The sequence below is a fragment of the Symsagittifera roscoffensis genome, chromosome 6 (assembly GCF_963678635.1).
Source record: "Symsagittifera roscoffensis chromosome 6, txSymRosc1.1, whole genome shotgun sequence".
Taxonomy (NCBI): domain Eukaryota; kingdom Metazoa; phylum Xenacoelomorpha; order Acoela; family Convolutidae; genus Symsagittifera; species Symsagittifera roscoffensis.
This window is the reverse complement of record NC_087067.1, coordinates 16328663-16356430: the sequence shown is the minus strand read 5'-3', so window position 1 is coordinate 16356430 and position 27768 is coordinate 16328663. Positions and strand designations below refer to the sequence as shown.

The window sequence follows — 27768 nt, the reverse complement described above, 5'->3', positions numbered from 1 at the left end:
AGTACTCTAAGAGTCCGCTCTATTCCCTGTCCAGAGTCTTAGAAGGTCTTAGACTGTGATATGGTGATCATGAAAACCTTTTTTTTTCACATAAATTTAACATATAAAGTTGTCTAATTGTTTCTTGTTTCCCATTTTCTTTTATGACGTTGGTTTAATTTTATTTTAATCTATAGGAGTGGGTGATTTTATAGTAAGCCTACTTTAAGACTACTTTGAAGCTGTAAACGTCACGGCTCCACAATGGTGTTATTAATGATGTTACTTTTCTGTTTTAGATCTAAGTATCAAATCTGTACTAATAAGCACGTGTGCTTTTAAGCACTGCCTTTTTTTACTTTGACGTATGCAAGAACAGTAAAAACTGTTTTTGGATTTAAAATACCGTACATGCATTCGTTCCGTATGCTTAATGTTCACCTGTGTTTTATGCGTGCTGGTTTTGAATGAAATAACCACCACTAGCTCTGATTTTTTTATTGTGAGCGTGGTAATGCGTCAATTGGTCCAACTTAAACCAAACGAGTACTTTAGTTTAATCAGTGACGAAAGAATTTTTAAATTGATTGTTTACTTCGGCTAACCAAAATAGTTCATAATAATTCAGCAAGAGTTTTAATTATTTGTTATTTGGAACGTGCTGTCTTTGTCTTGCTATTGAGCATTATTTTGTTTTCAATATAAAAACAATAAAAAAGTTTTATCCAATTTGTTCCTGCAAAAATGTCTGACGGAGAAGCGTAAGTTTTTAAAGTTTTTGCAATGCACAAATCGCTTTTTCCATGCAACTTTGCAACAAATTTTTCTGGATTACAATTATTAAATTTTTGCTCCAATTTGAAATACAGAAACGGAATATAAAGAGCTAGTTTCTTCTTAACTATGACTTAAGTTATTCGAGAAAAAAAACCAATAAAAACTGAAAAAATTAAACGGTTGTGTCAAATTATTGCCAGATAAGCGCTAGCTGAAACGTCCCTAGAAGTGAAATTCCTTATGACAAAAAAATTACTCAATCGCGTTAGACGCTCGAAAATAGATGGGAAAAAAATTTGTAACCAAGTTTTTTTCTCACTGTGAAATATTTTCGAAAACTTTTTAAGGGCCGTTAGAATCACGACTGAATGGTCCTTGATAAGATATATCAGTCAATCCAGTCCGATGATTGTTTATGATACCTGATTTTACGTGAAAACAAAAAATACACGCCTTTATACAAAGTTGCTCTCCATTTTTCAAAAAGTCGGAACAAAAAAGATAATTTACAAACTAGTTTTGCCCGCTTTCTTGATTCATAATTCATACCACAGCAAGAAACTTATACATTTTTTGTCCAAAGAAATCTATATAAAAATAAAATATATAATCTATTTAAATAAAAAAAGTCTAAATCAGCAAAACCATTGGTTCATGAGCACAAAAGTTCTTGTGCCGAACGTAAACTGATCAGAGAAAATGGTCGCTGATTGACAAAGCTGTATTTGAAGCTAGCCGTCTGACTTATTTATAGTTTTTAGTCTGCTAAAATATTGGTTTGCTCAGAAAAACTGATTTATATTGATTTTGCAGGCAATACAATATCTTTTTCCACCTTAGAAATTTGTTAATTCTGAATTCAAAAACTCATTAAAAAAATAGTTACGATATGAAATATCTACCGAGTTCTCATATAGTATATTATCTTTAGAAAAATAGACAAGAATCAAATTCAACATCAAATTTGTCAACAAAATACTTTTGATGAAAAAAATTTGGTTCGTTTTACAGGTTTTTTTGTATCCTGAAAAATTGAACAGTAATGTGTGTCTGATATTGATGAAAAGATGGCTTGCTTATTTCTCGAATTTATAGTGTCTCATATTATTTGTTTTCAACCAAACAAAAAATACCATTTTCAAATTTCCGATTTTGCCTGATGTGCAATCATTTTACTCGATAACCGAAACGCTCCAAAAACAAATCAGCTATTTAAAAATTTAATCATAAGGAAAAGGAATAAATCAGCAGCAAAAAAGCTTAGAGGGCCCAAAAATAGAGAGAGTTTCACATAGCTACAGGATGAATTGAGAATGAACAAGAATAGCTAGTTGTTGTGCAAGTATCAGAGAATGTTTCGACCACAAGCTCTTTTTTCAAATTAGTGTTTCTTGTGCGTGATATGAAGAAAAACGATACCAATGCGTGAAAAGTTCAAAAGTTAAATTTAATCGATAACAATTGGTTTTAAAAAAAGTTACAAACAAAAACGAAGAAAAAAAATCATTTTTCTAATTTTTGTTTTACACAATAATGATTGACTTTTCTACTTTTGCCTTGGAAGGTTACTCATTGGCTTTAGTTGCTCGAATTTGGACTGAAAATTGAAAAATTCAAAAGCTTCTTTTGATACTGGAACAAAAAAAAATATTAAATTTCCAATGTTTTCGAATCATGGCTCAAAGCGCTTTACTATAATATATCTCGTTCGATTTTAAAGATTATTTGTGGTGCCTGATTTTGCTAGTATAAATATCTAACACACACAAAGACAAATTTCCCACCATTTTCAATGCTCGGAACAATATAAACATTTTTTTTGGTATATTCTATATAATAAGGACTAGTTTTGTGAAACTTTTGTTAATAACTAGATAAACTCCAAAAAAGAGTTGTTAGGAAATTCTCACTTATTAGTTTCAAAAATTTGTTTAATTTAAAAAAAAACGATTTAAAATTGATTTGTACCCAACTCGGGCAAATACTGTCAGCGAGTTCATTGGGCCTATAGTGTCGAGGATCAGCGGTTTCCTTCGAATATCTAACTTGTGTTGAGTTCACTTTCGAATATTTTTTGTTCGAGACAGACCCAATTTGTTTGAGACGCTCGAAACTTTCTCTTATTTAGCTCAGACTTCGGAGAATACTCATGATTAGCCGAGTGCTAGCCGGTCGAGTCATGAATATTTCGAACCGAGCCAGTCAAACTCCTCGGTTCCGCGAGTTATATTTCTTAGATATCTATGATTGTATACTTAGATTGTATATATGGAGTGAAAATCTTGTAAGATATTTGCAAAGAAGGGTAAATTTTGGACAAAGATATAAACTCTTTGGTAATTATGTTCTAATAAATAAAGATTTTTGTACCTTCCGAGATAGCTGATTTAACGACCTTTATGAAATGATTTTTTACAAAAAAAAAATGCAAATCTTGCACCTAAAAATGTCAACGAAACTCATCTGAATCCAATATTCCTTCTAAAAGACTGATAAATTTGCTTCTTTAGTATGTTTTCAACCATATTTAAAAAAAAAATAGGTTTTTAATATTTGTTTGATATGTTTAGAGTACGAGTCGCCGTGAGGGTGAGGCCCTTCAACTCCAGGTAATCTCAAATGCAATTAAGCTTTTTTCTTTAAGTACTGTCGAACCAACAATGATCTTTTCAATAGAAATTGGTATGGTTACAAATGAATTTACAATATTAAGCTACAGATTAAGGCATATTTTCCAAATCCGTCTGGAGCAAACATGTAAAACACGCGCTTTTTTTTCGAAAGATTGGAAACACTGAGGATTAATAGTTTGTTCAGACTCATAATGTCGTAAGTCTTTTCAGTTCTAGACATTTGAAAAATTTCCGTTTCGCAGAATAATGTTTTTTTTTTCCATTACAAAAATGTGTTGGCGGTAATTATCTGGAGATGGATACATAAACTATCGCAACCCTCGCCTGAGCGCCCTGTAACGATGAACTATTTATTTTTTTTGGTTATTTACAATAAATATTGAAGAACTGTTTGTGATTTTGACATTGTACTCTAACCGAATTCTATTTGACATCTAATCTGTTCAGGGAGAAGTCGATGAATGCAAAGCTGATCATCAAGATGTCTGGAAAGACGACCTACATTACCAATCCAGCCGACAGTCAGCATGCTTTCTTATTTCTTACTAGTAGCTTGAAAAGGGTACACGGTTCAAAGACGGGGGGGAGGGGGGTGTTCGCATGGGCGCAAATAAAACCAAGATAATCAAAATGGTAAAGACATACCGGCCACTTTGGAATCCAAATCATTGAACCGAATACATAACTCAATATTTCTAGGATGTTGCAAGTCTTTGTCTTAATGGAAGAGCATTTGAAATAAATATGATTTGTCGCGGTCGAACATTTGTTTTGAACGCAATACGAGAAAATTTAGTCAATATTTTTCTCTTTTAATCTGTTTTGAATCATAGCTTACTTGGTATTAGTTGTTATCAGATGATGAAAAGGTTTATAATTATTATACAAGTAAAAACTTAGTAATTCTGAAATTTCAAAATAACTCAAATTAATTTTTTTTTCAGATGAGAAGAAAGACTTCGCCTTTGACTATTCCTACTGGTTAGCATACCTTCAGCGCTTTCATTAAAAAATACGCCGAATATTCTAATAAAAAAGCAAACAATAGTCTAATCAATTTACTCAACAAGATATACGGAAAGATCAAAACTTCTCGATTTTTTCATCAGCCAGAATGCAAAGAATGAATTGAATCAATTATTTAATTTCATTTTTTGCCATCTGGCCCTTGAAAAATTGAAGAAATTTTGAACTTTTCCTTAAAAATTGGTGAGCAGTTTGATTCGACGATTTTTGTCTAAACTATTTAATTCTGATGATTTTTCTGTATTAAACTTGATTTGCTTAACTATAACAAAACACTTGTAACTTTTTTCCAATTATGGTTGCTTTTTACTTGAGTGATGTGATGTATACATCGATTGTGACAATGAGTAGTATTTTATAGCCAAAATTATAAACCCAACAAAACGATTAAATATTTTTCAAAAAAACTATGTATAAATAATAATAATTGGCGTTTCTGCGATTCGCAGAGAATCTATGAAAGGCCATGCAGCCTTTCTTAGCTTAGTCCATTATAAACCCAACAAAACGGTTAAATAATTTTCAAATATACGATATGCAGTCAGTATTTTTCCTGATTTACTTTCTAGGTCGCACGATGGCTTTAAAGAGGACGGGGAGGGGAATTTGCTGAAGGACGGGGGGTCCAATTACGCCACACAGAGGATGGTGTTTGAGGACCTGGGCCAGGGAGTCCTCGACAACGCCTTCGAAGGTTCGTTCAAATCACTTATTGCAACTTATTTTCTAGAATAATACTTAACTTTGCTGAAAAAATAAACTTTTTTCTTACTTCATTCCTGTAAAAATAAGCCCCCTTTTCAAAAAAATAAGCAAAAAGAGAAACAAAAAGTTCGCCACCCGTCGCAGACCACCCATAGAATAAACTAGATCCTGGTGAGTTCATTTAAGTTTTGTTTTTCAACAACGATCATGGTGCGGAGCTTCTATTTTTTTCAGGTTACAACACTTCTCTGTTCGCCTATGGCCAGACTGGATCAGGAAAGTCATACTCTATGGTCGGGTATGGACCCAACAAGTAAGTTAGTCAAGTCCACGATCTGGCAATAACAGTTATAATAGTTGTGAACGTGGCATTCGCAGGAATTTTTTCGACGGGATATTTAATGAAAAGCGTTAGAATTTGTTTAGGCCAGCCATTTTGAATTATTTTCTTTAACAAAACCCTAAAATTATCGCGTTTGGAAACTTTTTCAGGTGCCACGGCAGTTTTTATGAAATGGAATGTTGTTTCTGAGCAGTTTTTGAAGATTTTTAAAAAAAAATTTTTTTTCCATATGATCAGTATGTGACGAAATCCAGCAAATACCAACCCAACCTTTTTCATAGGGGAATAGTACCGATCACATGCGACGAGCTCTTCAAAACAATCGAGGGCAATGCAGAGACAAACAAGACATTCCAAGTCACTTTCTCCATGCTGGAAATCTACAATGAACAGGTGAGCAGATGAAAACAGTCTAGATGACAGTCTTATGGCGTTTTCTCAAGTGATATTTATTTAGAAGAATTCGTTATTTTTTCTTCTTAGACTATGGTTTTCTTTAACTGTTCCCACATTTATGCTAAAGAGGGGAGATTCGTTATAGGTAAAAAAAATTCGCATATGTTCAACCATTGAATTATTTCTTGATAGGGGAGCCAATTCGTTACTAGGTACCCTAGGGGGGACCTCACTTGGAAACAATTTATGATGATCATTTAAAGAAGATCCACCCCTCTAAATAAAAACAGTAATTTAACACTCAAACTTTCTATTGAGAAATCTTTGCATTCTGATTGGCCAAAAATTTGACTAACTTAATCTACTTAACAATCTCCCCCTTTCTTGAACGGGGTGAGATTGATCAGTAGATATTATTAAATTATTTAGGTAAGAGATCTTCTCACGAAGAACAGTCCAAAGGGAGGTCTGGCTGTGCGACAACATCCGTCAATGGGATTCTACGTGGACAATCTCAAGAAGGTTCCGGTTGGAAGCTACAAGGAAATCGAAGCCAGAATGGAAGAAGGTAAAAAAAAGTTTATTCTTTTTATTCAAGTTGATTTAACAACATTGATTTAAATTATCCGAATACATTGAACAAAATTGCACTCTTAACGCCTTTCTTCCCATTTTGAGATACTTTTTGACGATGAACAAAGAAAGTTGAACACGACGTTTAACAAAAAAAGTGGCTTGTAGCTATTTATCGAAAGTGTGTATGTAACGGTATTTTGTTTCTTATGAATATCAAAATTAGCACAAGTATTTCACCGAAATGTTCGATTAATATTTAAAACAGGTTACAAGAGTTTCAAAGAGCATGGTAAACTGTTTATGAAGTTTTAGGAGAGCTCAAGAAATCAATTTGGTCGACTTAAAAAGAGTTGGAAATTTTCTTTTGTTCCGTTTTTGTGCCTTTGTTGCCAAAATAGCAATTTTCTGATTATTTTTATGAGCCGGATAATTTTGTCCTACTCGCAAGCAAAATTTTACTCAGGTACCAAGAACAGGACAGTGGCGTCTACGAACATGAATGCGACTAGCAGTAGGGCACATACTGTGGTGACCATCACCTTCGACCAAGTGACAGAGGCGGAAGACGGCAGCAGGATGAAGAAGAGCTCCACCATGAATCTGGTCGATTTGGCAGGTACATTACTCACAAGTTGATGATAGTTTCATGACAGAATGTTCCGACTACACATCCTTAGAACAAGTTGGGGAAAACAATCGAAAAAAATAGTTCTATTTTTTTCCGATAAATTATTGATGGCGGCTTATATTTGCTTGCAATTTATTTTAGGTATATCTCAAAAATTTTCCTGATATTAATAAAATTTATTAATCTTATTAAAATTTATTTATAAGTTTCCTAATACCAACATAAAAAGATGGGGGGATGCAATTTTTTGTTCAAAACTTTTCAGAAATGGCTTCTAAGTACCAATTTTAACCTGTTTTTTTTGTTTTTTTTTTTCAAAAAAAGGTCGTTACAATTTTCCATCGCCATGATTAACTCAATCATTTAACCCAATCATTTTCGACACATTGCGTTCTTTTGAGTCTCTTCCAGAATTGTAAACTGCGTCGTAGGTTCCGAGAGGGCGGAGAGCACAGGTGCGACCGGAGACCGACTGAAAGAGGGGGCCAATATCAACAAGTCCCTGTCCGCATTGGGAAATGTGATCTCTGCTCTGGCTGAGATATCCACTGGCAAGGCACCCAAGGGCAAAATGGTTCCCTACAGGGACTCTGTACTCACTAAACTCCTGACTAATGCCCTTGGAGGAAACAGGTCAGCTGATTGTGTTAATCACTTATATCAATCGAATTGGGTTCGATCCGGATTAACAAACTGGTTTCGTTACGTTGAAACGAATTGTCGTAAACAGTCGAGTACGCGGAAACAGTCATTTTTAGTTCCCTTAACTCTTAAGTTGAGCAGCTAAACTCGGAATAAAATCATGGTGTATATTCGTCCTACAAATTTCCGGATTTTTGGGGAAAAAAACCGATCATCTGCCACTTGATAAATCTTCTTTAATCGATTTTTGAGTGGCTAAAAATGTCACCAAACTACTCTTAACTCTAGGTGGTATTGTTCGTTTTAAGTTTTTACTCTATGGTCAGGTTGGAAGTTGATCCAAAAATATCGGTTTTTGCTAGAATTTTTCGAAGTACAAGTCAAGCAACTTAAACGAAAACGTCCATACTTTTTTCACAGTCATATTTTAATTCAATTTTTTCTATTTACGAATTTTGAGGTTATTTGCTGTTTCCACTAACTAGCTGAAACAATTAGCCAAGAATTTAACCAAAAACACACCAAGAAGAAAAAACGCTAGTAGGTTTTCACAAATAATTCAAATTTGTTCCTATTTAATTGAGGTTTGTTTGCTATTTTCAGCAAGACAATCATGATTGCGGCGCTGTCTCCTGCGAGTGTGAACTTTGACGAGACATTGTCCACTCTGAGATATGCAGACAGGGCAAAACAGATCAAAAACAAAGCCACGGTCAATGAGAGTCCCACCGATAAACTCATCCGGGAACTGAGAGAGGAGAACGAAAAGATGAAACTGTTGTTGGAAGGTAAATTGAAAATCATACCATTGATTAACAAAGATGAAGATCAAAAATTTAAAATTAAAACTAAAAATTATTTACCAACTTATTGATATTATTTCCGTTGCGACCGGAAGATAAGTTTGAGACTGTCATAAAAAGGGATCGCTTTAACTAAAAGCAGTACCATCGTAGATCTCTTATGTAACTTCATTGTCTCAGTATAAATGGGCGAAGATCAATTGCTAGGTACAGAATTCGTATGTGCTTACACATTTGATCTTTCTGAACCCAATAGTAAAAAACAAAAAATAAATCGTTAAAAAATTCAAAAACTTTTCAAAAAATTTCCAAATTTTTTTTGAGGTAAATATTTTTGAAATTTGAAACTTTTGATACCCAAATTGGCGCTAAAAACTCCAAAATTTAACTTGACTCAAGTAAAACTAAGTTTTTACGGCTGAGCTTAAGCATAAACAAGACTGCTCGTATCAGAGCGAAGCCCTGAATGTTCCGACTGCCTTTTAAGGTTTATAGAGCAGTAATAATATTAAAAAATTCAATGAAATAAAACAAAGTGAAAATTTATTTTCTAAAATTTGAAATTTTTAATGAAAATCATCCCCCCACACGCCATTTAAAGTACAAAAGGATAAATTTTACTCCTTGTAACAAACCAATTATCGCAAATAAGCTTCTTTTAACCAATTTGGAACGATTTCTAAGACGGATTAACTCTCCGCTTACGCGTTGATAGCGCGAAATATATCGCACATTAATTGTCCCTAATTGGCCAAAATGGCAATCTTTAAACCCCCGTAACTTTACGAAAAATGATCACAGGTGAAATATCTTTTCAAATTTGAGCTCAGGACAACAATACCTTTCGAATGATATAAAAAATTCCGTCAAAAATGGCTAGTTAAAAAGTCGAAATTTGTCTGAAGAAAAAAAAAACCCACCCCGAGCACAAATATTCCGTTACTTTCGTATCGAAAGTCGGAACACTAAGCTGTTGATAGCGTGCACGGTCAAATTTTTTTTCTTAAAGTTGGATCAAAAATCAAAAACTTCAAACTAGTTTGTCTCGACACTGAAAAAATCTCTCCCAAAATTTTCAACATAATTCGAATCACGACTGAAAAAGCATTAAAAAGATATATACTCTGATTTTTATTTCTAGTACCTGATTTTGCGAGGAAAACGAAAAGAAAAAGCAAAACTCACGCGAATGCAAAGTTCCTCCACATTTTTCTAATGGTCTGATTAAAAATGAGAGTTAAACGTCGTTTTTAATGCTTTACATAACCAAAATCTTCCAATAATTTACACGTTTACTTTTTCAAATCTAAGTCTTAAACGTCTGTTCATTTTCTTTAATTGTTTTTCAGCAGTATGTAGATAGCTGTATATACATACAAGATTTATTGTATCAGGGCAAAACCTGAAGTTCTGACTACCCCTTAGCTGGCTTCGAAAGAGGTTTATTTGATACAAAATTTGATTAATTACAATTTTGGATCGCCAATATCAAATATAAACAAGACTTCTCGTGTCAGGGCAAAGCCCTGAATGTTTTAACTGCCTTTTAACACTTATGCAGCAGTAATAACATAAAGAAAATTAAATGTAATAAAACAAAAGAAAAAAAATTCTAAAATTTGAATTTTTTTAAAAGAAATCATCCCCCCACACGCCATACAAAACACAAAGGAATAGATTTCGCTCTTTATAACGTATCAATTATGGCAAATAAGCTTCTTCACACCAATTTGGAACAATTTCTAAGACGGATTAAATATCCGCTTACGCGTTAAGCGCGAAATATATCGCGCGTTAATTGTCCCTAGTTAAAAAGTCGAAATTTGACTCAAGAAAAAAAACCAACCCCGAGCACAAATATTCCGTTACTTTCGTATCGAAAGTCGGAACAATAATAAAATCTCAGTCAAATTGAAGTGAACATTAAGTTTGCTTCAAGTTAGTTGGGAACGATAATGAGAGTGGAATCGTTCGCCTTACTAAAATGAGCATAGAATTTTGTAATTATCAATGTAGAACTTCCAACCGCATTTCGACTAGTGGCAAGCACACTTGCTTGAAAATTCAAAATTCGCGGTTCGAGGGTAAGTTGTAAGCAGTTGCGACGCTGGAATTTGCCTGAATCGTTCTTTCTGCTATTGTGAGGTCAATATCAGCCGTCTTACTGGTTAAGTCTTGAAGGAAACTTGACTCTTCCGCTCCTCTGCAGTTTGTGGGATAAAAGTATTCAACTATACGAGGAGTTCCATCGAGAGACTGAAGATGTCGAAATCTTTCGGTCCACTTAAACAGCTAAAGGTTCATTCCGCTTGATTATTTCTCAATTCATGCAAATTTTATATCTTCTAGCATATTTTTTGTTAACCCCTTCCTCGGTTGTTATCCAAGTTGATAGATACCATTGAACTGAAAAGTCTTCTTCAGTAGGTGAATGACCTGTCCCAGCTGATGGAGCATTTAGGTCATTTCACTATAACTTAATTGCTGAAAATGATTCTTCAAGGCGTTAACACAGAATAACACAAAATAAAAAATATCCATGAATCAATTTATTATTCACCCTTCCAGGAGGTGGTCTGACACTGGCTCAGTTGATGGAGCAGAGTGGACAGGACGAGAATGCGGCTAAGGGGATCAGTGAGGAGGATAAAGAGGAGATGAGACGACAGCTGGAGGAGCAGATCAGACGGGAGATGCAGGAGAACGAGAAACAGGCAGTCATGATGTCAGCCGATGCAGGCAACCAGTGGAACAACGAGGTCAGAGTGACTTAAGTCAAAAGGGATCAAAAATGACATTGCCACTGAGTTAAAATCTTCCACCCTGTCGTTTCCATTCTTCCACCCCGTAAAAAAGAGCTTCGCTCAAATAAAATAGGCCACTCTGCGATGAAAAAAAAATACAAAACGGACTATCCTTGGGCATACTTTGATAGATGGTACTCTACGATTTGTAGAAACAAAATTATAAATAATGAACTGTTTAAGTACACATGGTTAAGTACATCGATATAACCTAATCAGCCTTGTTTTTTCTGCGTAGTTGGCAGCAGCCAAACAGGAAATGTCAATTGGGACTGGCGACGACAATCTGGCCAAGACCACTCCGCACCTGTCCAATCTGAACGAGGACATCATGCTCACAGGCATGATCCAGCACTACCTCACCAAGGAGGTCACTGTCGTCGGCAGACTGGGTGATGATGTGGAAGATGACATATCCATGTCTGGCATCAGGTAAAAATATATCCAAAAAATATTTTTTTTCCCTAATTTTATTCTTCGTTTTATTTGTTTTCATAAGTCTTTCTTTGGATCTCTTCAAGAAGGGCAATGAATTTTTTTTAAAAAAAGCAAGGCGATCGGTATTACATATATTACATATGCTTTATCATTCCTAGAGAGCATTATTTGATAAAAACAGTATTTTCCTACAAAACAAAGTGATTAAAAACAGGTTTTTCTACATTTTCTTTTGCGTGTTTGGCATGCTTTTTTTCTCAGCAGTTTTGACAAAAGAGTGTACTTTGTATGGTTTTCAAAACAAGGAATCTTCAAAGATTTATCCATTAGGAGTCAATATAAACTCTACTCGTCAATTAATCTTGACATTTTAATTTTTAATTAGCATCAAACCGGTGCACTGCAAGATAGAGATGACTAAGGATGAGGTCATCATCTGCCCCGTGGACCAAGGTGCAAGTGTCAAGGTCAACGGAGACACTTTGACAGGTCCATTTGCACTCAAACACAAGGACAGAGTTTTGTTCGGACTCAATCATCTGTTTGTGTTCTACAACCCAAAGAACCCACAGGTTCGCTTTTTCGTTTTTGATTCGTGTTTTGATATAACTTTTTAGACTAATATTTAGGCGTTTTATTCAACAATTTTTACGCAACAAAAATATTAGCGACAAAAAACAAGGCCTAAAATTTGACGAAATCGACGACTCGCCAAGTCTGAAAATTTTGCTTGATTTTTATATAACTTTTTAGGCTAATATTTGGGCGTTTTATTCAAGATGCTGCTTATGTCCTAAAGCTCGTGCATCTTAGAAACCAAGTTAACATAATATCAACAAAAAAATTCTGAATACACATCTTCATGTCGATTCCTTTTCCTTCTCTTTCAGGTGAGAGAGGGCACCCCCGAGAAGGTGGATTGGGAGTTCGCCTCCCTCGAGATGACGAAGGAACAGGGCGTGGCATGGGACGCTCAGGACATGAACACAGGTATTTACTTACCCTTTGCCCCCTTGTTCATAAATTTTGTAGAACTAAACATATGCTGTTTCTTATTGTTGACATTTCTGAAGCTCATGTGTGATTTCAAATAATCGAACTTATAAAATTTTGGATCATTTCTCTTTATTTTTACACGACCTAAATTCTATTCACAGAAAAAAAACTAATTGTAAGCAAACATATTATAATTTAAGAAAAAAAATTTCTACTGAAATTGATACGAGCTTATCCGGAATTAGTGATAAAATCATTAGAAACCGTTTTTGTATTTAAATTGTTTAGTTATTGATGAATTGTGTGATTGGGGTAAGAACTTAAAAACTTTGAACTTTCACAATCACTCTTAGCTGTAGATATAACGTCATCAATCGTTTGACATATCATTTGGGTTCAAATTAAAGAAAAAAAAAAACGTTTTTGTTTTCGAATTGTAGTGCACGTGCATAATTAAGATTATCACGCAAACTGTAAACAAATCGATGTAGAAACACTCGAAAGTGCCTCAAATGTTACAAATGGTGTGTCACGATGGTGTTTGAGTCACTTTGAAAACGTGACCGAATTTCTTATTTTTTTCTCTGAAAATAGCCCTTTTATATGCATAAAAGCTAGATTGTCGCCTGCCAAAGAAAAATAAAAAAAAGAATTAAAAAAGTCGTGAATAATTAGCTGAATTATTTGAAATGTGTGTGTGAAATGTTATTTGGTGCCATGTGTGATATCCTTTGATTTCAGAGCAGCAGAGAGTACGTAATGAGATTGCGGAGCTGTACCCGATGATAGCTAAGGCCAATGCGATCTCCGAGGAGCTGAACAAGTACAAGAGCTTCGACATTGTCCTAGTTTCAACCATGAAGGACAATCCCAGCAACAAGGGCGCGTAAGTGTCCACAAAGTTTAATTAATTCAGACATTCTGACATTTCATATTAGCTAGTGTTATACAATTTGTTGGAGACGTTTTTTAAATCTAGACTCGCATCTAGGATCAACTGTTGATATTTACCAAATTTGAAAAATAGGAGGGACTAATGTGCGCATCAATATAATCGCGTTCGGATCAGACAAAAAAAAGAGGTAAAATCATAAAGTAGACCTGGAGTTTAACGAGGTGGTTTCTGAAATTGATAGTTTTTAAGGTACTGATCAGGAGCGGATTTAGGGGAGGGGGGAGAGGGAGGGGGTTACGCCTCCGCTCAGAGATTCGACCCCCAGCCGACCCAAAGGGTCTCCCTTCGGTACTTTTTAAGAAGTTTTGGCTGACCGGCCCTAAAGTTTTTCCTTAGGCGCCAATATATATACATATATTAATTTTGAGGGGGAGCGCGCGCCAAAAAAACCGCGGCTTTTTGTCAAATTTTCCAAAAAAAAGCCCAAAAATGGCCATTTTTTAACTTAGTTTTTCAAAAAATATGCCTACAGCAAATTGATCAAGTTGATGTGTTTAAAGTGTTCTGGGAGCGCTTGCAAGAATCAACTTGGTCAACCTCAAAAAAAAGGTCGACAAAATTTTCAAGTTTTTTTCAAAAATCCTCACCACCCCGCCCCTCAAGAAAATCCTAGATCCTCACCTGGTAATGATGCCAATTTTGTTTGACAGACTGATTATTTCAATTTAAGATCTATTTCGATTTTAAAAAGTCCATTAATTTGTTTCAGTGATAAGAGTTCTGGTGCCAACTATCCCCAAGGAATGTAAGTAATGCAACACTTTTAATATACTTTGTTGGAACTGTTGTTGAAACCGTTCGCGGACAATATTGATTGAATGAAAATAAAAATTTTGTTTGATTAACGTAAACATAAGAAAAAGAGCAGTAGGATGCTGTGCAAGTAACACAAAAAGTTTCGACCACGAAAGTTTTTCCTTCTAGTTGTTTTCAATTTGTGTTTTTGTGCGTCGTCTGACGAAAGAAACATAAAGATGGATTTTAAATTAGCCGCATTTGCTTACAAAACTCCTCGGAAAACGCAAACGAAAGCCAAAAGCCAAAAAAAAAATCAAAAACGTTTCAGTTTGTTTGCAACTTTCTTTATAAAAAAGTTTTTAAAAAACTTTTTGTTGCCAAGAAAGCGTTAAGTGAAACTTCAAAAGTTTTACGCCTCGAAAAAAACTTAGGTTGTTTACGCTTTAAATATTAGTTTTTGGTGTGAGTGTAATAGCTTAATGAGTAGCCAAATAGTATTTAACTTGTTTTTTTTGGAATTTTTGTTGGCTCAGGACTAAAAAAATTTTAATAACAAAAGTCACTCAAAACATTTTTTTATTATACGTGGTATGGGGCTCTGCACCGGAGAAAAAAAACGAAAACTACCTAACAACTGGTGACAAAAATCTTCCCCACTTCCAGGGGTAGGAACAAAGACGTGCAAAAACCTCTTGTTTTGAGAATCTTGCGTGTTTTTGTCTGCTCGATAAAAAGGTGCTAATCCGATCTGTTTTTTTTTGCCCCAATTGACATGAGTGAAAAAAAAGCAACCTTTTATAGTTTTTTCATTGAACACCCTATGAAACTCATGAATATAAGCATCCTCGAAATCTACCGCAATCTGTGATGGCTCAAGTTGTGGACTCATTTTTTTCAGTTATCTGAAGGACTGAATGTATTGCTTTTCACTATCATTTTGAAGAAAAAAGAAGACTAGTGGAACTTTTTGATTGTTAAACGCAGCATGAATTGTAAAAACTTGATAAAGTGACAAGCTAGACATGCTTTAACTGTCCCATCTGCGTGCCAGAATAAGTTGCTCTCCAAAATTTCTAATTTCTCACCGGTGGCAAATATAAACAAACGGTCCCTATCGTTCGACTCCGAGTCAAAAGAGAAAATTATCTCCCCTCAGGGTCTTGCTAAACTCCAAAGGCAGAGCAACGTCTTTTACCGAGTGGGATGGAATCAATTACTCAGTTCTGGCAAGTGACGTGTACCTAGCCAAGATAACAACTGCTTCGATGCAAGTATCCTACCGTTTTTCACATAAATAATCTTGGGGGCTCGAACGTTGTTTTTGTTCTTTTTGATAGCACGTATGAGCTGTAGATTTGTTTGAAAGCACAATAAAACCAAATCAAAGTAGTTTTTGAGGCGACTAACGTTCAATTACTTTCATCTTTACTGTTAATTTATTTCAATGTGTTAATTATTTCAAAACTGGTGCTAAATTGAAAATTGTGATCGCCTGCTAGACTTTAATCTCCTCCAAAACCATCGCGAAATTTTTTGCCTGATTTGCATTGTGTAGTACTCGCCACATGCAATTAATCGTTTTGCTTAGTGTCGCTGCTGCGAATTGACACCTCGTGCAAACTCTCGGCTTTTAAAGTTGCTGCAAATTGTCGCTCTTAATCAATCGTCGCTTTCGACGAATTGTCGCCTCACGAAACTTTGGTGGTTTAATGGGAAATCTGACTTTTGATACTATGATTGTTCCGACCACTGGAGTATAAGAAATTTTGTTTTCGGGTGTATTGTAGTCTAAAATGTTTCCTTCCTCAATCATGTAACACAAGCAATCATCGGAATGGGTTAATTGATATATCTTATTAAAGCCCGTCCAGTCAGAATTTGATTGACATCATAAAATTTCCTTAAAAACTTTCGTAACAGGGTGATAGGCTTTTATTTGAGCCATAAAACTTAAGTTTTATTTCAGTAATAAGGTAAATTGCCACAATGGGTATTAGTGCTTTTCTGGGAATATTTTTCTGAGAATACAGAAAAAGCCAAATTCTAGGCTTTTGTACAGATCTTATCATCAACACTTAGCAAAAACTGACACAATTTAAAAAAGAAAAATCTATTCTTTTTCATGATTGTAGTCAGAACATTCTGTGCTACTCGCACATCAACCGGCGATACTTGTTACTATTTTTATGTTTGTTAATGTTCTCTTTGTTGTTGTGTACTGTAGTGTGGTGGTGAAGATGACCAATCTGTTGAATGGGAACACGTGGCTGTGGGAGAGGAGTCAGTTCATCAACAGGAAGTTCATCATGGAGGAACACTACCAGCGCTTCTCCGAGGGGGACCAGAGTGTACTCAGCATAGACAAGGTGGAGATTTTAACAACGACAAAGCAGAAGAACAAAAAATAAAGCAGAAAATATACGGCGACTTTCCAGTCGATTCTTGACTTTTCGTTAACGCTTTTACCAGCAATATTTTGAAATTACTTATGCTGATCGTGAGTTTAACTATACTTAAATTATATCGGATCATGTGAACAATTTTGCACTAAAATATACGACAATTTCATGCCAAATGTTATTAAACATGCCAAAACTTAATGATTTTAACGAAGTTTATTTAGCTGAAGTTGCTAATCTCTTCAATCTTGTTGCATGTCGTTTCTAGGAGTTCGACCCGTTCTATGAGCCGATTGAGGATGTGTTGATTGGGACTGCCACCTACTTCTTGCAGCCTCTAGCCTACAGAGTTGACACTGATGAAAGGGCCGCCATATACGACTACAAGGTACAAAACACACCATGCCGAGTCGGGTTTTGTCTTTCATACAACTCAAGGCTTATCTTAATTTTGTTTTGAATATTGGATCATAATGCCATTGGGTCTGATTGGCTGAAATTAATTCCAGCGACAGAAAATCTGGATTTTCTTCACTAACAGAATCTCAAAAAAAAAATTGGATTTTTTTGCACCGTATAGCCGAAAAGATCCTCTGGACCTCTTGAACTACTCAACTAACCCCCCAGCCCCCTGTTAAAATAAAAACTAAAAGAAAAAATGAGTGCAGTTACTTGGTTTTAAAGCTCTTTATTTTGAGAGATAAACTGAATTATTAACCAATTGTGAGGCAACAGCAGTCAATTTACAGACCCACTGCCTAAAACATTCGTGGCTTTCGAAATTCAATTTGGAAAAACGATTTGAACAAAAAGGGGGTGGGTCTCGTTACTACATGCAAAATCAACACATGCTTAACAATTTATTTCTTTTTAGGGCTGATTAATATTTTCTTGATCTCAAAATTAAATGAAAAATTCATCTGTCATCTTCTTTGTATAGTTATGGGGATTTAAAGGTTGACAATTCGGCATATTTGGATTTATTAAGGCGCGACTTACCTCGTGTTTTGAATGCGTCAAGGATATTTAATCAGTCTTAGAAATTGTTTTAAACTGAAAAGAGGAGTGCTATCAGGGGCGGATATAGGGGGGGGGGGGGTTCGCCCCTTTCCTTTCTCAGGAATTTGTCCCCCTGCCGACCCAAAGGGCCCCCCCTTTGTACTATTTTGAGATATCCATTTTTGTTGACGGACCCTAAAATTTTTCTAAAGGCGCCTCTGGCGCCAATTTATACTAATTTTGAGGGGGGAGCGCGCGCCGAAAAAACGCGATTTTTTGGTTAAAATTTTCCAAAAAGTGCCTGAAAATGCCTTTTTTGGCCCGTTTTTTCAAAATTTTGCCTGCGACGCAGAAATTTTGGCCAAAACAGGGTCTTTTTAGTGCTTTAGGAGAGCTCAGAAAATCAATTTAGTCAACCTAAAAAAAAAGGTCGACAAAATTTTTTGAAAATCCGCCCCCCCTCGAGAAAATCCTAGATCCGCCCCTGAGTGCTATAATATTTTTTTATGTTGAATAAATTTAAAAAATTAAAAATGGTTTTCAGTTGTTTTTTGTTAACGTTCATCAATTTTGTTAAAACGAGCAACACTCCGTAGCTTAAAAAGCAGTCAAATCATTCGGGATTGTGCCTTGATACGAGCAAGCTTGCTGTTCAATTGATAGTATTGCTCCAACTTTCGAAGAAAAGATGGGGTATTTGAGATCAGTGTGGTTTTTTCTTGTCAGACAAGTTTCGATTTTTTAACTAGCCACTTTTGAACAAAGTTTCTTTTACCATCTGAATAAATTGATTCCCTGAGCTCAAATTCAAAACGATATGTTACCTGTGATAGATTGAAAGTTATCGCGGTTTGTAAATTGTCAGTTAACAATTAACGAGCGATGTATTGTTCCAACTTTAAGAAAACGTGCGGAATGTTTATTCTGGGCTAAGTTTTGTTTCATACAACCAAATTTCGGCAATTAAAATATATATTTTTTGCAACTGAAATTTTGCCAATTCGTGAAACTTAGGGCGCGATGAATTGTGGCGATTTAAGAAAACGCGCGGAATATTTGTGCTTGGCGTGGTTAAATTTTATTCAGTCAAGTTTCGGCAATCAAAATAATAGATTTTTAAAATATTTTTGTACTTAATTGATGATATCAATTTCCTGAGTTCAATTGCAAAAAGATATTTTCCCCTGATTATTTTTTTTTAATTCTGGAGGTCTGAAAGTTCTGGAGGTCTGAAAGTTAGGTCTGAGCATAAATTAGAAAATGCGCCAGAGCATGACTAAATTGGCAGTTATGCTCTGGTGCTTTTTCTAATTTATGCGTGTTTGGAAAATTTTGTTAATGATGCTGAAAACGTAACGCAAATTTTTTTCTGCGTGGCAAATTTTCCCGCACTACATAAACTTTCCAAATTAAATGGAGGCAAGTTATAAGGCCGTTATTGTCTCCTATGCTTCAGTTTTTGGCACACGACATTTGATTTTGTCCAAAATCTGTGGTTTTTTAATTATTCTTCGCCAATAATTATTCGATTCCGATTAGAGTGGCAGTCGAAAAATTCAGGGCTTAGACCTAAATTTTCTTTCGCCGGTAAACAACAAATAGTAGTTCTTAATCTTTATTGCATTTTTTCAGTTGTGACATGACGTTGACTCGATTTAAAAAAAAAACATTAATCGAGGGTAAAGTTGGGTGTTTTTTGCTCCTTTGATTCAGACAGCTCGATAACTTTTTTCAACTTTTTATGCTCTATTGATTCAAACAGCTCTTTAATAGGATAGTTCTTTAAATTTTTTGCTCCTTTGATTCAGACAGCTCAATAGGTTTTTTATTTTTTTTTTTGCTTCATTGATTCAAACAGCGCGATAAATGTTTGTTTTCTTTTCTCGCTCGTGTCATTTAGACAGCTCGCCAACTTCTTTTATTTAGGGCAAAGTGGAAGGATCAGTGAATGTGGGGATTTACCCTTGTGATCAAACTGGGAAGATTCTAAACGACGCTTTCGTGGAAGTACCTGAACAGCTTCTGAACCAGCCTTACTTTTTCAAGGTACACTGACAAAATGTTTAGCAGTGGTTTAATTACATTACTATTAAGGCAATTAAACTTGATTAAATTTGTTTCCAAATAATTGTCGGCTTTCACAATTGTGACGAGTTGTCGCTGGTTTGGTTCCTAATTGAATCGGATTGAGTTTATAAAACGTAGGGGAGTATAAAAAATTTGAGTTGAAGATAATGGTGGATCAAGATATGCTATTCCATTGTCTCAGTAAACTATGATATTATTTCAGGAAAGATTTAAGAGATATTTCAATCATCGTTTGCATGCAGCAAAAACTAGACTTTTTTTGGCTACTCCTTGAAATCAAGTTTTCATTATCTAAAAATATTTTTTCACGGCCAAAAATTATTATTATTTTTTAGTTAAAATATTTCTAATTTTTTTTGTTTAGATCTTAATAAAAGATGCAGAGATCAGCAAAGCGAGGTTTGCGAAAGGGGTTCAAGTGAGGTACCAGGTGTTGGGAGACAGTTCAGTCCAGAAGGCGGGAGACTTCAAACGTAAGACCAATTTGCACACATCAAAACCGTAGCAACCGTTTCCTACGTTTTGTGTTTCACTGTAAGAAACTTAGTTCTATCCTCCAGATCAGAAATAATTAAATTTTGGAACCGTAAATAGACTTATTGTACTGTACGGGATGTTAAATTGGTAGCGGATTTAGAAGGGGGGACGGCGCCAATCTACATTTATTTTGAGGGTGGGTTTTTTGGTCGAAATTTTCCAAAAAGTGCATAAAAACACCTTTTTGGCCTGTTTTTTTTCTTACAAATTTGCCTGCAGCGCAGAAAATTTTGTCAAATTAGGGTCTTTATAGTGATTTGGGAGAGCTCAGAAAATCAGTTAGGTCGATCTAAAAAAAATTCGACGAAAATTTCAATTTATTTTGGAAAATCCGCCCGCCCCCCTCGAGAAATTCCTGGATTCGCACCTGTGTTAAATACAGTTAATACAATTCTTGTTCATTCTAATCATGTTTAAAAAAAGAGAAAATTTTCATATCGGAAATTTTCGGGTCAAAAATGATTGATAATTTTCATTTTTCTTAGGCTAATTAGTATGTGTCTACCTTTTAAGCTTCATTGACTCCCAAATTCAACTTCGAGAGAGTGGTTGCGTTTCCCAATCTGGGCCAGTATGAACTGGAGTACCTAAAAAATGGCAGCATCATCTTCCTCGTCTACGGCAAGCAGGAGGATCTCAGACTAGACCCATCCAAGAAACACATGACCACCAAGGTCAGTTGAAATAAAAACAATTGGAGTTTAAAGACAACGTTTTCTCCTTCTCAGTCGAAGGATCGGTAAGTTCATTGGTACTAATTTTCGTGACGAATCAGTATTTCTCTTGTGCCGGATTTAAGCGCAGCAGAGCAAGCGAATTTACTTGTCTACGCCTTGTTACGAATTGTCGCGAATTTGATGTTTGAAGACAACTAATATGGATAATATGTTTGCTAGTCAAGCGAGGATATTTTGTTCCGGCATTTCTGGCAATAGTTTTTTTCGACTAATAATCCGCCCAAAGATTAGTAGACATTTGCGCCAAAGGTGTCATTAAAATGTTCAACAGTCGGTCAACCAAAAATGGATGTCGTAAAATAATTCCAAAGAGAGGACCCTTGGGGTAGCCAGAAGGTCGGATGGGGGAAGAGGGTTGAAGAGAGCGTCCCCTGACTACCGTTCCCAGGGGTGGGAAGGAACTATGGTAGAGGTTGTGCACTTCTTAACTACAAATCAGCATCACAAATAAACATCAGATCTGATCACATGATATATCATTCAAGCTCTTCCAAGCAATTCAAAAAATTTTAAAATCTATTAAAAATTAAGTTAATGAAGATTCTGCAAGACGACTAAAAAAAGAACCCTCACGGAAAATCGATAGCCGGTTGCTGTGCAAGTAGCGCAGACAGTTCCGACTAACATAATAAAAAATTCAAGAAAAAACGGTTTCTTTTTTTTTTCAAAAAGTGTCGGTTGTTCGTGGTGTGATGATAGGATCTGAACGAAAGCCTGCAATTTGGCATATTCGATAGTTTTAGTATATTCGGCTAGTGCGACAACAGTTTTGTTCAAAAAAATCCGTTAGAAAAACAAAACGAAAAATGTTAAGAAAAGGCGTTGAAAGCAACTTCCAAAACTAATGTTACTGGAGTAAAAAGAAATTTTCAGAGTAAAAACGTATCGGCCTCTTATAAGCCTGCTTGCTCACTTTATTCGCACAAAATTAGACTAAAAATCAAAATTGTCAAATCTGTCTTTTTGACATCGCAAAAAATTTTTTGTTAAGTTTTAAACGTCGATCGCATCACAAGTGAAAGGGCTTAAATGTGATTTTTTTCCGACCCAATCTAATGATAATAAGTGGTACCTGATTTTAAGCGGAAAGAACCTAGCTAATGTCAAATTTCAGTGTTCGGAACAAGAATAGACAGCTCGCAAAGTTTAAGAAAAAAAAATTTTTTATTTAAAACTCGGCATTGGAAAGTTACAGATACTTGCTCCGCTTTGCTCCGCGCTATGCGGCTGCAATCGGTATCCGGCATGTGTTTTTGCTAGTTGTCGCTTTCTTGAAAGTGTTTTGAGGATTTTCGATTGTTTTGGTTTAGCAACTGAGGGCGGCGGAAGGCCAGAAGATGGACGGACTGTCTTCGAGTACGAATGCACTGATGAATGTGTTGTCGGGAGACGACAAAAAGATGGTGTCCGATCTGAAAATTGCGCAGAAGCAGAACCAAGTGCTAAAGACACACGAAAACAAAATAAAGGCAAGAATCTGATGTACATGTAAAATGTATGTAGAGACAAATCCAACTGCACTTTCTTTACTACTCCTGTCAGTAAAATTTTCTGCTCATTATTTAGACGAATCACGAATCTTTTATCGCCCGTCAACATTTGGTTATGACTGCATTTTTACAACGCAATTGACCCAATGGAAGCCATGATTAGCGAACGCTACTAAACTTACGTCCCTTTTTGGTGTTCAATGGTTATCTATGCAAGATTTTACAAAATATACGTACGATGTCGAGTCAGTTAAAAGATAAACATAATCGCTGCAAGATTAAAATAAAACTGCTTCACTATCATGGTTATTGGAGGTCCAAATTGGTGTGATTGGTTTTTGTGAACTCTGTTCTCGTTTTAGGCACTGTGCGACAAGTATTCGGAGATGCCCCCCACTCCTGAGAATTATGCAGCTCTATTGGAGGAGATATCCAGGGTCATCACCCTCGAACATACAGTCAAGGAGAAGATGAAGGCTATCGCACTGGTGAGTCATCTTGGAGCGCATAGTTTTTAGGCGGAATCGCTAAAAAATGGAACCATGATCAAATTTTAATGTGTCAAAAATTTTCATAAGTACAAGCGAATACACATTGGTTTCCTTTTGCATTGCAAATAGAATCGATATTAAGATGAAGTTAAATATGTTCTATAATTACTGCGCCCATCATTCAGCTATAACCGCCAGAAATATATATAAAAAAATGTTGCTCGATTTATACCTTTTGTCATTAGGCTTGTCGGGTGGGCAACAGAATGAAAACGTGTTACAATCACGAGGCAAAGTACATAGTAGTTGCAATTGCAACTTTTAGATTTGAAACGGTAAATTGAACGAAATTTTTTCACGTTTGTGCGCCGTTTCTCTACAACTGCTAAAAATTCACGAATGAAATTTTGACATATGATGCATGAAACTGCTTTTCAGAATATAGCGGGATAAAAAAACCGTAAAAAGTTGTTTTCATGGCGTTGTTTGGAGACGTCAGAGACGTAAGAACTTTGGAAATAAACGGATTCGTTGGAAGGCTAAAGATCTAAGCTAGACCATCCTATAGGTTTTCCCTTGCTTAAAAAAGAATACAAATAACTGCTCATCTCCAGAAAAATTTGGCTCCGATTTTGGAACTTTACCGAACAATTTGTTGAGCATTTAGTCAATATCTGTATGAGAGCATAAAACATTTTTAGTTATTCACTATGTGAAAAGAAGAAGATTATATGAAGTCCCAGTTTTCCTATAAGTACTTATAAGTCTAAAGTTTCGAACTACTCCTGCTGTTTACGGGGTTTTATTGGATTTAAGGACAACTCTCTGACGCCCCCTGATTAAATGGCACGACCACGTCTTTAAAATCATTTTTCTATGGTTTTTTATCTGGCTATATTCTTACAAACAGTTTCGTCATCTTATCTCAAAATATTAACCAGCAGTAATAGAAAAACAGCAGTGAATTTTCAGCAGTCATAGAAAAAACGGCACAAACGTGAAAAAATGGTCGTTCATTTTATCGCTTGAAAACTAAAACTTCTATGTTCCACGACCGTATTTTTTGTACCGCAATAAAGTGGCAGAAAATGTTTTTTTTTCTGACAATGGAAGCTTGTCTACTCCATCAGAATGCAATGATACATACAAATCAAATTATGCTGTTCAAATTTTTCTTGCTTTTCAAACAGCGCAATTCTTAAACGCATAAGTTCATTGGGCATTTCCACTTCAGATCTTTGTTATGCTCGTTTGATGTGTTTTCAATCTCCAAATTTTTAATACCTTTTTGCTTCTCGTTAAACGTCGTAAAATTTTTAAAGTAAGGACGTTATAAGTCAGTTATTTTTTTTGTTAAGTCAGCTAATTTTAGTTATTTTTAAAATCAACAAAAATTTTTTTCGAAAAACAAACAAAAAATTCTCTGCGTGTCGATGGAGCTGCAGCTCTACTATCAGCGTCAGAAAAATTTTTGATGAAAAAAAAAACACCAAGCGGCACCAAACGAAAGTTTTTTATTGGCAGAAGCAAAAGATAATTACCCATAAAACAGATAAAAAATATTGAATTGAAACTTAAAATTTCCGTTAGTTTTTACAGCTTCTACTAATCGAAGTGAATTGTAGAAAATCGGAGAAACAATAGACAATTATTTGAGCGTTTTAAATTACGCTTATCTTCTCAGAGAAAGATATTTTTTTGTGGCTGGTTAAATCAAATCAGGAAGGTGTTGAGCAACAAATAATTGCTTTCAGTCAGTCATTCTGATTCAAACTAAAGTGTAAAAACTCAATTGGATAACGACTGAGAAAAATAAGCAATACAAACATAAACTATTCAAGCATAAATTCGACTCAATAGGAACTGCACGAAAAAGAAGTAAATTGTATACTTCTACTAATTTTAGCTAATAAACGATTTTCAGTAAATAACTGAAACTTTACAAAAAACGTAATTTCTAACTTTCTGGTTTGTCAATTTCATATAATTTTACAAACCATCCTGTTAATCAGATCAACGTTCAAATAAGTGGTTTTAAATTTGGCTAAAATCATCTTTGACTAAGGGCTATCAATTTCATTGTTACTTTTAAACCTTTCATGATCTGTATAGATTTTTCCCAAAAACTACCACATACCAACTTTCGGCTTTTGTTTAAAAGTTAAAATACAAAAAACCAATAAAACCTTCAATAGTTCAAATGCTGTGTTTTGTGTATTTTTTGGGTCCAGTGCAAACAAATGATATGCCAAACCTAGGTCAAATATCCTATAGGTCAAATATCCAAATTTACATAATAATACTGTGTAATAATATGATGTTAGATTTTCAAAAAACAAGGCCGATCCATTTATCCGATTCCAACTTAGCCGTCTCTCGGTTTAAGGTCGCTAGTGGGCGCGCTGCACGCACGCCGCCACTTTACGGCGATAACCCGCTCGAATTTTCATAAAGAGTCCCACCCTCTGTCGCAAGCTCGCAACACATTGGCGCGACCGCGGCGATCCGCCTTCAATCGACCAGCATAGCAACTGTTAAACGAACGGCAGAAATGGCATCTTTGCCCAATTTTTTGGAAAATGTCGGATGTTTGACCTAATAAGGCTGTTTTTCGGATGTTTGGCATATCGGATGTTTAAACGCTACATTTTTTTGGTAAACATTGATGAGAAAAATTTCAAGCGAGGTTTCCATTCTAAAATGTGTTTCTGTTTTTGTTCTGGTTTTCACAACTTGATTTTAAAAGAAAGTAATTGTGTTCATAAATTGTCATTAAACTCAATTATAAAACTCCAAATTCGAAGTCTTTAGCCCAGCCGAAAGCAGCAAAAATGCCAAGAAGGCAAAATATGCTTAAAAAACTAAATTGATTTCTTTTTCAACAATTAGGGCTTTTAGCTCTTCATTTGTTTTAAGTCGAGGTTTTCATGTATTTTTTCTTGTTTTATTTGGCTTTTAAACTTCACTTTAGTTCCTAATTTAGTACAAAAAATGAGTTTTAAGCGATGATTATGACTCTTAAGGTTGCCCGTATGACGGGTGCCGGATCCTCTAAGCAGGGTCCGGACGAGGAGACCCAAAAATTGCACCGCGAGATCACTAGTATGGTCAGTCGGGTCGAGAACAGTACCCGAGGGCTGGAACAAAAACTCGAGGTAAAACACGGTGCTTGTAAAACCCCGCGTGGCGTGCTTATGGCGAATAATTCGGCTGCTTGAAAATATTCGTTTAATTGAGCTATAGATGTAATCAAGTGCTGTATTAACTGGGATGTTTTGCTGTGAATTGGAACGATATTACAAGAGATCGATTTTTTTTGGCTATCACTGAAAGTTTTCTTGCTATCACTGAATTTGTCAATTCAATGACATCAAAATATATTAATCAAGAGTATTGGTTATTTGATGCATTTTTTCCAAATTAAAAGTTGATTACCGAACAGAAATTGTTCACCAAAAATGGTTTTTGGTTTTTGTGTTCTGCTTCAAAATAAAAAATTAACAATTTCATTGATAAAACCAAACAATATTTTTTGCTGGGAAGGAGGACTGACTTTGAAAGGAAAACTTCCAGTTATATGCATAGTGTGCTTTCGCGTTAATGGTTTCAGTGAGCTTTCGTTTTTTTTATTTTCGAGAACTTCTCTAAATTGGCGTCGTTTGCTTACAATTAAATCTGAACTGAAACTTAAAAAAACTAACAAACTCTTATTTCTGTAGAATACTAATCAACACCCTCAGCAACATGAGCACAAATCGGAGAAGTCAAAAAAGAAAAGCAAGAAAAGGTCCAAGCGAGCCTCGAACTCAAGTTCAGATTCGGAGAGCAGTGAATCGTGTGTGAGCATTGTACGCATTGTTTTTCAATAAAAATTTCATATTTTGCAAAATTTGAGCAGGAACCCGGTCGGTTTAGTACTAACAACTTTTAACGAGAAAAGCTATTACTAACCAAAACTGCACATAACAAGATTGTTTGCATTAAAAACTTTAACCAATTTTATTATTCTTGATTTTTTTTTCGAATCACAGGAGTCCGAACGAAAGAGACAAGAGGCCCCGAGACGCCATGATAGCAGTTCAGCCTGTAACCTCCAGTAAACTCACACAATTTTGCTCAAGCAAACTTCAACTTTCGATCCAAAAGGAAAAAAACTCAGTCCTGTTATTTGCCTGCTCTACTGACTTAAATATGTACAGATGTGATATAAAGTGATGATGATTCGTATAGCGTATTCTTCTTGTTGGGTTGAGATATTATATGGCAAAGCTATTTTTCATATTGTCTATAATATACGTCCACTTTTTTTCTGTTGAATTCGCCCACCTTTGAATTGAAACTATCAGTCTCGTTTTTTGAAAAATTTTGTTATGCATTCATTTGAGATAAGAAAGAAACTAAAGCTATGAAAAACAGAAAAGAATCTTCTTCAAAGTAGAATGTCTGAGAAAAAAAAACTGTGAATGCGATGGCAAAAAAATGAGACATTGTAATTGCAATGAAATTTAAAATATTTCCTGAAATTTTGTAGGACTATTATGATTAAAAAACCTCTAAAAAAGTTGAGCAGATGCTATTATTCCATCTT

The 27768-nt window shown here is 35.2% G+C and overlaps 2 protein-coding genes across 3 annotated transcripts in view; one reads left to right on the top strand and one right to left on the bottom strand.

Moving 5' to 3' along the window:
* Positions 1 to 27768, bottom strand: part of LOC134847913 (bifunctional arginine demethylase and lysyl-hydroxylase JMJD6-B-like) — a 500322-nt gene that overhangs the window by 53173 nt on the left and 419381 nt on the right. The gene's annotated exons all lie outside the window — the stretch shown is intronic.
* LOC134848566 (kinesin-like protein KIF28) lies at positions 397 to 27280 on the top strand. The gene is made up of 27 exons (XM_063866081.1): positions 397 to 740; positions 3327 to 3365; positions 3837 to 3910; positions 4334 to 4370; positions 4985 to 5109; positions 5355 to 5433; positions 5745 to 5856; positions 6289 to 6427; positions 6899 to 7051; positions 7495 to 7696; positions 8309 to 8493; positions 11077 to 11267; positions 11551 to 11744; positions 12136 to 12322; positions 12641 to 12740; positions 13488 to 13632; positions 14411 to 14446; positions 16664 to 16805; positions 17107 to 17226; positions 19764 to 19883; positions 20290 to 20398; positions 20976 to 21136; positions 22510 to 22668; positions 23052 to 23177; positions 26204 to 26335; positions 26900 to 27028; positions 27212 to 27280. The coding sequence occupies exons 1-27, from the start codon at positions 724 to 726 to the stop codon at positions 27278 to 27280; spliced, it is 3282 nt and encodes a 1093-aa protein (XP_063722151.1). The 5' UTR covers positions 397 to 723.